The 16377-nt window shown below is 43.3% G+C and overlaps 1 protein-coding gene across 1 annotated transcript in view; it reads left to right on the forward strand.

The window, feature by feature from the left end:
• MORN1 (MORN repeat containing 1) overlaps positions 1-16377 on the forward strand; it is a 489262-nt gene that overhangs the window by 18210 nt on the left and 454675 nt on the right. The window contains exons 4-5 of the mRNA XM_040427472.1: positions 7052-7162; positions 7994-8084. Of these exons, the coding sequence (XP_040283406.1) occupies positions 7052-7162; positions 7994-8084 (202 nt within the window). The remainder of the gene's footprint in view (positions 1-7051; positions 7163-7993; positions 8085-16377) is intronic.

A 16377-nucleotide genomic window follows, 5' to 3' on the forward strand; every position in this document is an offset into this window, starting at 1 on the left:
CCCGAGCTGATTGGCGGGGGGTGCCATGTGTCAGACCCCCGCTGATCTGATATTAATGACCTATCCTGAGGATAGTGGCTCAGGGGTTCGCACTGGTGCCCTGCAGCGCTGGGTTCTTAGGTTTGAATCCGACCAAGGACAACATCTGCATGGAGTTTGTATGTCCTCCCCGTGTTTGCGTCGGTTTCCTCCCACACTCCAAAGACATATTGATAGGGACCTTAGATTGTGAGCTCCATAGGGGACAGTGTCATGATAAGGTCTGCAAAGCGCTGCGGAATATGTCAGCGCTATATAAGTGCAGAAAATAAATAAATAGGTCATCAATAAAAAAAACTTCCGGAAAATCCCTTTAAGGGATTCCTTACATGCAGTTACAAAAGCATTCAGATCCAAGTGCTGGTGTGAAAAATGTAGAATAGTTTTCATGGAGCATTAATACTAATTTGTGTGGTTTTGGTTTATAAAATAACAAACCCTTTCTTCACTGCATTGGATATGACAGCAGTATTGGGGGGGGGGGTATGTTCTATAGATGGCATGCAGTACATCATATTGACAAGCTGGCATCGGCTGTATGACGGGCATGGCGTGGGTGCAATATAATACATATGCGGTCCACTTTTTTTCATTTTTTTTTTTTTTTGCTGCTAGGACAGAAGCAGGGGTATCCCAAGGCAAACATGTGGCCAAGGGAGGAACTAGGGGGGTGCTGCTGGTGGGGCATGGGTGGGCAACAACAAACCACTCTGCCCTGGGCAGGGTATTGGGATACAGGGATTGGGCAGGAAACGGAGTCTTTGTCATGGGTAAATGAAAGCCTTGCTAAACTCTCAGTATGGCAGTAGGGGCTCTATACCAGGGGGGGGGGGGGGAGGGGGAAGGATTGCCAGCTTTTTTTTTTTCTGGACAATCAAGAAAACAGGGGACAGGTTACTTTTTTTTTTTTCAAGTTGGAAAAACAATAAACCGTAAAGATTATCTGTAGCTTTAAAATCGCTATATGAACACCATATTGGCATTTACTATGAACTGTAAAGTGGTAAAAGTCCACCAGCTTAAAGAAAAATCACGGACGCGGTCTTCTGTTTTTATGGACTGTCCAGGAATTCGGAGACGGTTGGGGAGGCCTACAGGTTTCTGCCGCAGAAGAGTACAGGTGGGTGGTGTGGGAGGAAAATAACATCTCCTGTTAATTGCCTGTGATGTCATTATGCCAGGGAGAGGTTTCCTACGTGCGGTGACATCATCCTGTGTGACATCAGTGGTGGTTGGTCTCTCCATTCACAGTAGTAGAAGATTGAAGTCGGCTCCAATCACATAGATACATCTTTCCAGTGCAGACTTGCGTCATCCATACAGTAGCTGTCAACCGAACGATCATTCGGTCTGGGATTGGGGCCAAAAATTCCAGTTTGTCCAATTCCCATTATTGGGAGCTGCAGATCTTTGCAGGTTCAGCCAACGATACACTAAGCGGCTTTAGTGCAGATTTCTGTGTTTCCGCACCAGATCCTCACCAAAAACGGCCTGCGTTAAAGGTTTGATGCAGATTTTCTTAGATCTCACCATCTGCATTGAAAAGGGAGGAATCCACAGAAAAAAGAAATTGCACTAAGAATTGACCTGCTGCAGATTTCAAAATCCGCACAGTAAAAAAAAACAAAAAAAAAACACGAAGAATACATGAGATTTTCTGATCTCATTCACTTGACTGGTACCGTATTAGGCCCCATTCACATGACCGTATTTTTGCTCCGCATCCGATCCGCATTTTTTGCGGGTCGGATGAGGATTTGTTCATTCAATAGGAACGCAAAAAATGCAGACCGCACACCGTGTTCTGTCCGCCTCCTTATGTCCGTTCCGCAAAAAAGGTAGAACGTATTGCAGACAACAGTAGGCATTGTTACAATAGGTCCACAAAAAAGAAACAACACAGACAACATTCTTTGTGGACCGCAAAATACATACGGTCGGGTGTATACATCCTTACATTGCGGTTTTTCAACATTAGAATATGCGCAGAAAAAGACGTGTAATCCGCAGCGTGCGCAGGCAGCCTATTGTGGCCTTAGATGATCAGCATCCTGAAATGTTGCCCGAGGCATCAGTATATACGATACATGAGGCATAACCTGCGCCATGGCTGATAGTGTCCGGTGATAAGACCCCTATCCGTATCATGCCTTTACACTGCATACAATCAGCCATGGTTGGCAGGGTGACGCTGTGTCTAATTTCTTTTCATTTCTAGTAGCAGTCTGTAATGGGTTGAACACTGCCTTACAGGGTAGCTGCCTGTAGGTGGCACTAGAAGAACAGTTTTCCCGAGGACGCTGACCTTAGGACTTCCATTAGCTGGAATTCTGCTCCTTTTAAGCTCCTCTATATGCTGTAAAAACATACTTTACTATTTTTATTGCCCACTGCTGGTCACTAGTGGTATTGCAACTGTTAATTCTTAGTTCCTATAATCGAAGCTCCCTTTTATAAGGTGCACCGCACACTTATATAACCCATCTACACCAGCGGTACATAGTCCCTCCAGATGGCATAAGATGCTGGCATGATGAAACTGAACATATCCCGCTTTTGTCTTTTTTAGCGATTCGCTCCAGATTCCCTAATTAAAAGGTTTCAATAACAAAGGCTGGTTATCAGGAAGCATTTGGAAGATTCTTAGGAGCCGAATCTGTACATCAATGTCACTCATAGCGCAGTAGATCAGACACATGAATATTGATGATCTCGCAGTTAAAAATATTCACATTGGCCCTTTTCCAATATCCAGTTAACACGAAGCCTGTTTCCTGTCATCTGGTTTTATAGATATCTAATATAGCGCCGGCATATTCTGTAATGTTGTGCAGAGAGTCATGTGGTCATGTATGAGATTATATAGAGCTGTACTGGGTATGTGGTCATGTATGAGATTATATAGAGTTGTACTGGGTATGTGGTCATGTATAAGGTTATATAGAGCTGTACTGGGTATGTGGTCATGTATGAGATTATATAGAGTTGTACTGGGTATGTGGTCATGTATAAGGTTATATAGAGCTGTACTGGGTATGTGGTCATGTATGAGATTATATAGAGTTGTACTGGGTATGTGGTCATGTATGAGGTTATATAGAGTTGTACTGGGTATGTGGTCATGTATGAGGTTATATAGAGCTGTACTGGGTATGTGGTCATGTATGAGGTTATATAGAGCTGTACTGGGTATGTGGTCATGTATGAGGTTATATAGAGCTGTACTGGGTATGTGGTCATGTATGAGGTTATATAGAGCTGTACTGGGTATGTGGTCATGTATGAGGTTATATAGAGCTGTACTGGGTATGTGGTCATGTATGAGGTTATATAGAGCTGTACTGGGTATGTGGTCATGTATGAGATTATATAGAGTTGCTGTACTGGGTATGTGGTCATGTATGAGGTTATATAGAGTTGTACTGGGTATGTGGTCATGTATGAGATTATATAGAGTTGTACTGGGTATGTGGTCATGTATGAGGTTATATAGAGCTGTACTGGGTATGTAGTCATGTATGAGGTTATATAGAGCTGTACTGGGTATGTGGTCATGTATGAGGTTATATAGAGCTGTACTGGGTATGTAGTCATGTATGAGGTTATATAGAGCTGTACTGGGTATGTGGTCATGTATGAGATTATATAGAGTTGTTGTACTGGGTATGTGGTCATGTATGAGGTTATATAGAGCTGTACTGGGTATGTGGTCATGTATGAGGTTACATAGAGCTATACTGGGTATGTGGTCATGTATGAGGTTATATAGAGCTGTACTGGGTATGTGGTCATGTATGAGGTTATATAGAGCTGTACTGGGTATGTGGTCATGTATGAGGTTACATAGAGCTGTACTGGGTATGTGGTCATGTATGAGGTTATATAGAGCTGTACTGGGTATGTAGTCATGTATGAGGTTATATAGAGTTGTACTGGGTATGTGGTCATGTATGAGGTTATATAGAGCTGTACTGGGTATGTGGTCATGTATGAGGTTATATAGAGCTGTACTGGGTATGTGGTCATGTATGAGGTTATATAGAGCTGTACTGGGTATGTGGTCATGTATGAGATTATATAGAGTTGTACTGGGTATGTGGTCATGTATGAGGTTATATAGAGCTGTACTGGGTATGTGGTCATGTATGAGGTTATATAGAGTTGTACTGGGTATGTGTCATGTATGAGGTTATATAGAGTTGTACTGGGTATGTGGTCATGTATGAGGTTATATAGAGTTGTACTGGGTATGTGGTCATGTATGAGGTTATATAGAGTTGTACTGGGTATGTGGTCATGTATGAGGTTATATAGAGTTGTACTCGGTATGTGGTCATGTATGAGGTTATATAGAGTTGTACTCGGTATGTGGTCATGTATGAGGTTATATAGAGTTGTACTGGGTATGTGGTCATGTATGAGGTTATATAGAGTTGTACTGGGTATGTGGTCATGTATGAGGTTATATAGAGCTGTACTGGGTATGTGGTCATGTATGAGGTTATATAGAGTTGTACTGGGTATGTGGTCATGTATGAGGTTATATAGAGTTGTACTGGGTATGTACCCAGTACAGCTCTATATAACCTCATACATGACCACATACCCAGTACAGCTCTATATAATCTCATACATGACCACATACCCAGTACAACAACTCCATATAACCTCATAAATGACCACATACCCAGTACAGCTCTATATAACCTCATACATGACCACATACCCAGTACAACTCTATATAATCTCATACATGACCAAATACCCAGTACAGCTCTATATAATCTCATACATGACCACATACCCAGTACAACTCTATATAACCTCATACATGACCAGATACCCAGTACAGCTCTATATGACCACATACCCAGTACAACTCTATATAATCTCATACATGACCACATACCCAGTACAGCTCTATATAACCTCATACATGACCACATACCCAGTACAACTCTATATAGAGTTGTACTGGGTATGTGGTCATGTATGAGATTATATAGAGCTGTACTGGGTATGTGTCATGTATGAGGTTATATAGAGTTGTACTGGGTATGTGGTCATGTATGAGGTTATATAGAGTTGTACTGGGTATGTGGTCATGTATGAGGTTATATAGAGCTGTACTGGGTATGTGGTCATGTATGAGGTTATATAGAGTTGTACTGGGTATGTGGTCATGTATGAGGTTATATAGAGTTGTACTGGGTATGTACCCAGTACAGCTCTATATAACCTCATACATGACCACATACCCAGTACAGCTCTATATAATCTCATACATGACCACATACCCAGTACAACAACTCCATATAACCTCATAAATGACCACATACCCAGTACAGCTCTATATAACCTCATACATGACCACATACCCAGTACAACTCTATATAATCTCATACATGACCACATACCCAGTACAGCTCTATATAATCTCATACATGACCACATACCCAGTACAACTCTATATAACCTCATACATGACCAGATACCCAGTACAGCTCTATATGACCACATACCCAGTACAACTCTATATAATCTCATACATGACCACATACCCAGTACAGCTCTATATAACCTCATACATGACCACATACCCAGTACAACTCTATATAGAGTTGTACTGGGTATGTGGTCATGTATGAGATTATATAGAGCTGTACTGGGTATGTGTCATGTATGAGGTTATATAGAGTTGTACTGGGTATGTGGTCATGTATGAGGTTATATAGAGCTGTACTGGGTATGTGGTCATGTATGAGATTATATAGAGCTGTACTGGGTATGTGGTCATGTATGAGATTATATAGAGTTGTACTGGGTATGAGGTTATATAGAGTTGTACTGGGCTGTACTGGGTATGTGGTCATGTATGAGGTTATTTAGAGCTGTACTGGGTATGTGGTCATGTATGAGATTCTATAGAGTTGTACTGGGTATGTGGTCATGTATGAGATTCTATAGAGTTGTACTGGGTATGTGGTCATGTATGAGGTTATATAGAGTTGTACTGGGTATGTGGTCATGTATGAGGTTATATAGAGTTGTACTGGGTATGTGGTCATGTATGAGATTATATAGAGCTGTACTGGGTATGTGGTCATGTATGAGGTTATATAGAGTTGTACTGGGTATGTGGTCATGTATGAGGTTATATAGAGTTGTACTGGGTATGTGGTCATGTATGAGGTTATATAGAGCTGTACTGGGTATGTGGTCATGTATGAGATTATATAGAGTTGTTGTACTGGGTATGTGGTCATGTATGAGGTTATATAGAGTTGTACTGGGTATGTGGTCATGTATGAGGTTATATAGAGCTGTACTGGGTATGTGGTCATGTATGAGGTTATATAGAGCTGTACTGGGTATGTGGTCATGTATGAGGTTATATAGAGTTGTACTGGGTATGTGGTCATGTATGAGGTTATATAGAGTTGTACTGGGTATGTGGTCATGTATGAGGTTATATAGAGCTGTACTGGGTATGTGGTCATGTATGAGGTTATATAGAGTTGTACTGGGTATGTGGTCATGTATGAGGTTATATAGAGCTGTACTGGGTATGTGGTCATGTATGAGGTTATATAGAGCTGTACTGGGTATGTGGTCCTCTGTAGTGTTAGGGTAGGTTTACACTTGTGTTAGACGGATATAGCAGGCTGTTGCGGCAGAGAACAGCTTGCCGGAGTTCACTGGATCTAGGCAATGTGGTCCGGCAGTATCTGGCTAGGACAGATCCGGTGAACTCCAGCAGGCTTTTCTCTGCCAAAACAGCTTGCCAGATCCATTGAAGGCAAGTGTGAACCTACCCTTAGACTTAGGGTCCATTCACACGTCCGTGTGTGTTTTGCGGATCCGCCCCATAGAAATGAATGGGTCCGCAATTCCGTTCCGCAAAATGCAAAAATAGTAGATCTATTGCTGTTGTTGAGCATATAACTGTTTTTCCATTTGCCTTGCTCAGGTTTTTATAGTGCTGATATCTAATGATGCTTTGCATTTACAGGAAATACATATTCTGGGGAATTTCAGGATGGAGAATTCCATGGACATGGTGTAATGAAATACAAAGATGGAGGAAGATATGAAGGCGAGTTTGTGTTTGGGATAAGAGAAGGTGAACATTCAATATTATATTCGAAACATACCAATTTTTATCTTTATTTTTTTAAATATGGAGATACATGAATGCAGACAGCACATCGATGACATCTGTGTGTGTTCTTTTTTTTTTGCGGATCTACAGAAATGATTGGGTCCTTGTGCAAGCCACAACAAATGGGATCAGATACAAGATACAATTGTGTGCATGAGACCTTAGGGTGTATTCACACTGCCATGTCCATTTTGCAGACCATAAACCGCGGATCCGCAAAACAGGGAATCCGGCTGTGTGCACCTCGCATCGCTGTGCGGACCCATTGACTTCAACGGGTCCGCGATCTGCATGTTGCGGCCACAGATAGAACATGTCCTATGTTAGGACACCCTATCATGGACCTGGAAGCCGCAAAAGTCTGTGTGGCCGCAAAAGATAAGACATGTCCTGTTCTGTTCCCCATCCTGTGGATTGCGGACCCATTGAAGGCGTGGGGAGTGAACATGACTGGTGTCCATGTGTTTTTCAGATCCACATGATCGTGTGAATGGTCCCTTAGGGGTGGGATCTCATTGTGGAGGTTGGGTATGTTTATATTTTATTTAATTTTCTGTGACTTTCCGATAATCCAAAATATTTCACAAGCATGTCCTATTCACTTTCCATTCACTCGGAGTTCTGAAAACAGCCGAACAGGTGTGCATGCTGGGAGTTGTAGTTTTGCAACGGCTGGAGTGCCAGAGGTTGCAGACCCCTGAGCTACTGTAGGTTATATGGCGGAGGTCAGGAGAAAGGAGCATACACTGTGCGATAGCTCAATATAACCCCCCTTCTCTCCCTCTCACATAGGACATGGGTCACTGGTAGACAAGGATGGACAGACCTACTCTGGAGCTTTCCACAACAACAAGAGGCACGGAGATGGACAAATGACCTTCCAGTAAGTTTGGCATGCTTGTGCTGCTTTTTAAAATGCACTCCAAAAAAACAAGGGCAGTTTTACCGCAGTTGCATTTTATTTTTTTTGCACAGATGAAACATGTTGAATAAATGGGGGAGATTTATCAATCTACACCAAAAAAGTTACCAAAATGCACCAAAATTACATGTAAACGAAATTTATGAATCCCCTCCAATGTGTTTCTCCTGTTAAAAATGACACTGATTGAACATGCACATGTGTATTTTTTGCTACAGTTTTCACTGCATTTTTAAAAAGCAGTAAATCTGCCCTTATAGATAAAGGAAAGAAGCAAATTTTTCTCCTGATTGATGATTAGCAATTAAAGGGTTTCTCTAAGGCCCCTTTTCATATTGCCACACAGGGTGCAGGGATTTAAAGAAGAAATGACTTGTCATCGACACTATGGGTCCAGCTAGTAATGCCCTCATGGAGCATTACTAGTATCTCTACATCGGTGCATGAAGCTGACACAGAGACACTTACTGTACCTGAGTGCACAGAGCAGGGCATGGCGGCGTTACACTGTGTCGGTGACTGAGAGGGTGAAGAGTCAGGTTCATCTGCAAAGCTGAGAGAGTAGAACCCTACGTCAGAAGTGGGGGTTCAGCACTGGACATGAGGGGTTCACTTCACACCCAAAACACATATTACTGACAGCACAGTGACTTCTCACCTAAACAAAAACGGCTATGGCAGCACAACATTTCACATACAAACAAAAAAACAGGGAAATTGGGATTATACAAAATTAAAATTGTATTATACCTACTATAAAAAAAAAAATAGAAGCTCTTTGCGCACATTTTTGATCAAACTGTCTTGAGAAGACCTTGTATCGGTCTCATGGATACTATTACCTGATAGTCCGACACATGTTCCTGGGACAAAACTGCCTGATAATCAGGTCTCTAGGACCGAGTTAAAATAATAAATTATCCAGGTCTGTTTCGGTAATATCAGGCTTCTGGTCAGAGCGATCTCTTGGCCCATCATAGACTCGACATGTCATGAAAGACATGGAGTCGCTAATTGACTTTTTTGGGAAAGCCTGTGATCCTGCCATTCTGCAGGCAGGATATTAGATGGTCTCTCATCGCGTTGTGCTGGAAGATCGCCGTGGGTTCACCGTGATCTGCCAGAAACTCAAAGCCAAATGCTATGGCAAACACCCCACAGTCATAGGTGTTTCTCTGCTGATCCACATTGCAAAATTTTAGATGTTTCAGGGGCTCATTGACCACTACACTGTAGATGTTATTAATCTGCTCACAAACAGATAGAGGCAAATTTCTGGTCTTGATGCTGTCAGCCACTAGGATGTCGCCATTTTTTTTAAAGCAGTTGGTCAGCCAGTGCACCCTGTTCTCGTCGTAGTGGATTTGTACAGCCTTCTTTAGTACACTGTATCCTGGAAAGAGAATAGCAGCAGCAGGCCGCAGGTCATCAAAGTCCCCAAACTGATTCTGCAGGAGATCCTGGGCCTTGCTAATGTTGTCATCGTCCAGCATGCCTTCCTGGCCGCTGCTCTTCTGGATGGATAAGTGCTTTGGAGACAAGTTGTTCTGTGCTCTCTGGGTATAGGCCATCTCCACTTGTGGTGTTCCCAGCTCTGGGCTTCCTACATCTTTGGTAGATGGAGCGGACGTGTTTTCTGCAGCAGCTCTTTTGGCTGGTGGAAATGTCATTGGAGGTTGGTGCTTTCCTTTTTAGACTGGTTTTGGAAGCTTCACGAGATTCCTTCAAAAGGTCTTCAGCAGACTCAGCTATTTTCTTGTCCAATGTTTTAAGGGTTTCAAAATGTAAAGAGACATCATCCTTCACTGCCGTGTCTTGTTTTTGACGAGTAGGTCTATTACATCGTCGCTTACGGCTCTTTGGTGTTTTTTTTTAGCAGGTGGTGCTTTCTGGACAAGGAATGGCTCCACAGCATCAACGCTCCAGGCTCTTTTTTTGTGGGGGTTCCCCACATTCTGTTTTTTCTCCCAGGGACATGCCTTGTGGTATTAAGGGCCCCTCATGTAAAACTTTTGGATCAGCAATAAAATTGGTTGATGTCTTCTCAGCTGTGTCATGGCTGATGACGTGGTTTTTACTTCTTAAGGCAACTGACCTGAAGAAGCTCCTGGCCTGTGTCAAGATGGTTGATTTCTTGGCCAGGAATCTGGAGTTCCTTATCAGAGTTCTCCATTTTTGATTCAGTTTCCTGAATCGGGTCAGAAGGAATGAGCCAATCGACATGCAGGATGAGAGAGAGTTGACTAGCAGCCGCCGATCAACATAGCGCCGACGCCTATGAATCCTGATGATGGCATCCAATCTTCTTTCCGAAGAAGAGTCACACCTTCACAAATTCATCATTTTGATGTCATCCAGTGACATCACAGCTGTACGCCCAGTTTTAGAACATTCTATGGCCAAAGCATCTAATATGTTAATGAACTAAGATATATAGATAGTGTTTGTTTAATGGATGCAGATTTTGAGTTTTCGAGGATACATTGATTTTTACCTTTTACAGTACATTTTCTGCCTCACATTTTTAGTTTGATTTGGTTGCTGATTATATATTTTTATAATCTGTATAGGTCCAAAACTTGGGGGTCAGATCTTTATATTATATGAAACACTCTAATCCTTTCAAATAAAATGACTGAATTTGAGATGCAGATGCTGCAGAACCTCTTTTTTGAAAAGTAAGGAAGAGATTCCTGTCCACCGTTGATTGCTTGGATAAGACCTCGTCCTTCTCATAAGGTCTGCAGTATATGAGATGTGTATTTTTGTGTGAAGGGGTTGTCCAAATTGTAGAGTCCATTTAATTTCAGCCACCCATTGACACCAGAATAATATGCAAGTGGCACACAGCCATAATACAGCCCCCAAAGTAGTCTGGGGCCTTACTGTACCCAAGGGTGTAACTAGGCACAAAATTTGGTAACACCCCAATCAACTCCTCCAAATCCTCTCCTCCCGCAGCGAGTCCTGCACCGTTCAGGAGAAGGAGTCAAGAGTTTACTAATCAATGTCTGATGAAAGCAACTCCCAGACCCTTCCCCCATATTAACGCCCTTCCCCTCCATCTACATGCAGCAGCTTCCTGATAGTCCTCTTCTCTATAAGGCCCCTTTCACACGAGCGAGTTTTCCGCGCGGGTGCAATGCGTGACGTGAACGCATAGCACCCGCACTGAATCCTGACCCATTCATTTCAATGGGTCTGTGTACATGAGCGTTGTTTTTCACCCATCATTTCTGCGTTGCGTGAAAATCGCAGCATGTTCTATATTCTGTGTTTTTCACGCAGCCCTGGCCCCATAGAAGTGAATGGGGCTGCATGAAAAACGCATTGTATCCGCAAGCGGGTGCGATGCGTTTTTCACTGATGGTTGCTAGGAGATGTAGTTTGTAAACCTTCAGTTTTTTATCACACGCGTGAAAAACGCATCAAAACGCATTGCACCCGCGCGGAAAAAGCTGAACGCAATCGCAGACAAAACTGACTGAACTTGCTTGCAAAATAGTGCGAGTTTCACTGAACGCATCCGGACCTAATCCGTCACGCTCGTGTGAAAGGGGCCTTAGGGTTTGGGTCCCTGTAGTTTATAATCTTCTGTCCTTACTGTCACCCAATCATCTCTCCATGTACTGACCTTCTACTTACACACGGCAGCAAAATTGAACAGGCAGTGCTGCAGTGTACAGCATGGGGAAGATACAGAACAGCATACCAGTTTATATGGAGGCAGGACCTCCTATACACAATGCAGCTAAGCTGCAGTCACTGATTATAGAAGTTCCCTTCTGCTCTCTTTCTGGTCCCTGCTGTGCTGTCTTCACGCACATCACTGCTGCTGGCCAATCATTGTCCCCAGTGGTGAAACGTGCAGACAGGCCATGTGACCACTGCCGCCGTTGATTCGCCGGGCAGCAGTTACGTGTGTGGCACATGGCACTTCTGGTCCAGCAGGGACTGAAAATACAGGAGAAGGGATCTTGGTGCTAGAAACAGAGCACTAATGACTGATGAGTCTTTTATATATATTTTTTTATTATTATTTTTTTTTATTCCCTTTGCCTGGCCATTTCAAAAGGGGTTCCTGGCCTCAGAGGTCCCCTTTAAAGGATGTTTCCAGGACTTAAAGTGATTGTCCAGCGGCAGGAAATATTGTTTATCGCTTATGAATGGTAAAAAAAAAATAGCTTACTATTATATTCTTCCTACATTAAATCTGCAGGATGCCCCATTTTTGTTTTTTATTCTTGGCACTTCTTCTGCGTTTCTTCCTATACTGGCTGTGTCAGTGATGTGATGAAGGGGACTGGCTGTCTACCTCAGTTCAGTAGCTAAGCCAGGGTGATTCAGAGACAGAGGTGAGGCTGGCTTAGCTATTGAACATAGACAGACAACCCCCTTCATCACGTTACACTGACACAGCTTGTGCAGGAAGAAAGAGAGGAAGTGTTCCCAATACCAAGGGAGCTGAACCAGGGCATCTCTGCAGATTTGATAAATGAGGTGCATTAGGAAGGTCAATATTTTTACCACTCCTACACATTAAACAGTTTATTTTTTGCTACTCGCCTCCAGCAAGTTCTTAAAAGTACGGTTATACTTGTATAGCACACCTGCCGCTGACTACAGATCAGTCATTTGTATGTTGATACATCCCCCCATGTTCAGCTGTGCACCCACAAACCATCTATGGAATGCACGTAGAGGACTCCTGTGCATGCACACCTCATGGAGAGGACTCCAGGAGTAGTCTTCTCTATGCATTCCACTGCCGGTTTGTGTGGGGTGAGTATAACCATACAAATGACTGATGCAGAGTCAGCAGCAGGTGAACTATACATGTATTATTGTACCTAATAGTGCCTGCTGGAGGTGACTTTCCCTTTAAATATTGACCTATCCTTAGGACATCATTATTTAAGTCCCAGAAAACCCCTTTAACTATATAAGCTGCTCCTTAACAACCAAAATCCATCTTGGGAGATGACGGGCTATCCACTCACTGAATGATCAGGTCCTAGCTGCTGCCCATAGAAATCTATGGATATGGGGAGCGGGAAGAATGAACTTCTGGGGGGGAGACAAAGGTAGAGACACACACATAGACACTGCTGAGATCTCTAGTAAGTCTTCTACCTCACCCCAGCGCTGGATTCACGTATACCCTTCTCAATACTGTCCTCCATGCTGCTGCTGCTTCTGATGGAGAGCTACAGAGAGAGACGAGAGCAGGATCTCCTCTTTTCTGTGTATGAAAGTCAATCTGGATGAGCTGCAATCCTGGACACCACCTATCTCTTGAAGGATCAGCCACCTTCTGCAGCTAGCCTTACCATGTTCTGGGACATAATTCAGTTTCCTGAACAAGCTTTGTATCGAAATCCCCTGGCCGTTTGTCCCCCCCCCCCCTTCCCCATGCCCTCACAGACCACTCTAACTACGCCTTTACGTGTGAACCTGACCTTAAAGACACGGCTTGATTATTTTACAGAAAACATTAGAATAGCCTGAGGGTATAACATGACCCCTGGTCTACAAGTGATCTGCACCTGCGTCCTGCCAGTGAAGGTCTCTGTCTGTAAACACTCGGATTGTGCTGCGTGTCATCTAACCCTACATGTGTCTGCCAGCGGTGTACCGTCACCCTCAGCGTGCAGCGCCTGTAATCTGGAGGAACATGTGTTTTGACGTCATTCATTCCAAATGTGTTTCTAAAGCTCCCAGTGTAACGTTAGCTGTTTTTCTGGCAGAGACCACTGTACGCCTATTTACTTTGCCTGGCTACTCAACTGTTGTGCTGGCACAGATCTAGCAGCAGGTGTGATCAGTCCGAGCAGAGGCAAGTGGCACCCAAGTGACATTGTTATCTGAGAAAAGGGATATCCCACTGAAGACAGGGCTGAGGTCCTCACATGCGCTGGAAGGAACACATGGGCAGGTTTCTCGGAGTTTACTAGGATTCTCTCCAAAGAAATCACAAAGGATTCCAGAAGGCCGGTGTAGACTTGCTGGGTTTGGCTGCACTAGATTCACTGGGCGTGTGTCTTTTTATTGTCTTAATGTTTTCTTAGCTTTTTAATTCTGTATCCAAACATGTTTTGGTTCCTGTAATTTTATGTTTTATTATGCTGCAAGTACAGACATAATGTATGGATCTGACAGTCCAAATTCCTTTAAATACGACTCCCCTGCCATTTCCGTTTTAAAGGGGTTCTCTAGGATTTAGTTTAGTTCTCCTTAGGATAGGGTCATCAATATTAGATCAGTGGGGGTCCGACTCCTGGCACCCCCACAATCGGCTTTTCTTCAGGGGCAGGGAACAGGCACCGGAACTGCACAGCCCCATCCATGGCGTATATAGCTGCTTCTCCCATGTAGATGGACAGGCCATCAGTAGAACTCGTTTAATGAAATACTAGTATCAGCATCTTTTTTTAAAAGCTCTACATTGTGACATTCCTCTATTATTCTTCCTGGAAATATATGGATACATTAACAAATGGATGTTAGCATTTCCCTTGTCATTGCGGCAGGTCCTTACCCGCTCTGACACTGTCCAGTCAGAGACTTCAGGGGCTGGCAATATCCATTTTGGGATAGAGAACGGCAACACTCACTTTTTCATACATTTTCTTAAGGAGTAACAGAGAAATGGCACAACGCAGAGTTCTTAAGAAAGATTCTCCTGAATTACTCATTTCTTGGCAATTAACGTATCAGGACAGCAGACAGGTCCTCTTTAAAGGGCATCCATCAGCAGATTTGTACCTATGACACTGGCTGACCTGTTACATGTGCACTTGGCAGCTGAAGACATCTGTGTTGGTCCCATGGTCATATGTGTCCACATTGCTGAGAAAAATGAAGTATTAATGTATGCAAATGAGCCTCTAGGAGCATTGGGGGTGTTGCTGTTACACCTAAAGGCTCAGCTCTCTCTGCAACTTCTGTGCCCTCTCCACTTTGACAGGGCCAGTTGTAATGATGTTTTCACTGCTTGGTCCTGTCAATCAAAGTGCAGAGGGAGTGGAAGTTGCAGATAGAGCTGAGCCTCTAGGTGTAATGGTAACGCCCCCGTTGCTCCTAGAGGCTCATCTGCATATATTAGAACATCATTTTTCTCAGCAATGCGGACACATATGAACATGGGACCAACACAGATGTCTTCAGCTGCCGAGCGAACATGTAACAGGTCAGCCAGTGTCATAGGGACAAATCTGCTGACAGATGCCACTTAAATCAGTTGTCCAATGCTGAGGCTCAGTGGCGTGCTTTCAATGAATGTAATTAGGAGATGCGACAAAGACCGCCGTATGGTGAGACAGTCTCACCAGTCTGACGGTAAAGGTCTGTGAAATAAGAGGTCATTAGCGCCACTCCCTTACCCTTAGGTGTAGTATATTCAGTACATAGGTCAAAAGCGTACTTGAGATAGTTGGATGGAAACAGGTAAAGGGGGACTCCCAGGTCCCAAATACGGGATAGATAGGTGATCTTGTGACAAATAAAATCAAGATAATAAAAATATAGGAAGCATAAGGATCAATAAATAATAACGTAATAAAATTTGAAACAATATAATAAATAAATAAAAGTAAAATGTTTTGCACTCACTTCGCTGGGGGGTAGTCAGCAGGATAAGCTCAAGACACCTGTGACGTTGAACCCCCCCCCCGGCCAGGATCACATGTAGAGGTGTCAAAGATTGATGGCAGCACACTTCAGGAGGCTTCTGATCAATCCCTTTATTTCAGTAAATGTATGGCTAAACGCGTTCCGGGGAAAATATTCCCCTTCCTCAGGAGCAGGTGCAGATACATAGGCTATACTTTTATATGCCTTTTATACGCTTTTGACCTATGTACTGAATATACTACACCTAAGGGTAAGGGAGTGGCGCTAAGCACCTCTTATTTCACAGACCTTTACCGTCAGACTGGAGAGACTGTCTCACCATACGGCGGTCTTTGTCACATTTCCTAATCACATACATTTAGGTGTTTGATATCAAACACTCTCTTTTTTAGCTGCCTTCTCTGCCCCAATTCTATTGATTTTCCAGTCTCCACTATCCCACTGCTGTCGGCGCCCATACTTTTTCATCCCTGTGTAATGGTAACGCCCCCGTTGCTCCTAGAGGCTCATTTGCATATATTAAACATCACTTTTCTCAGCAATGCGGGCACATATGAACCATGGGACCAACACAGATGTCTTCAGCTGCCAAGTGCACATGTAACAGGTCAGCCAGTGTCAT

This window comes from Bufo bufo, chromosome 1 (assembly GCF_905171765.1).
Source record: "Bufo bufo chromosome 1, aBufBuf1.1, whole genome shotgun sequence".
NCBI lineage: Eukaryota > Metazoa > Chordata > Amphibia > Anura > Bufonidae > Bufo > Bufo bufo.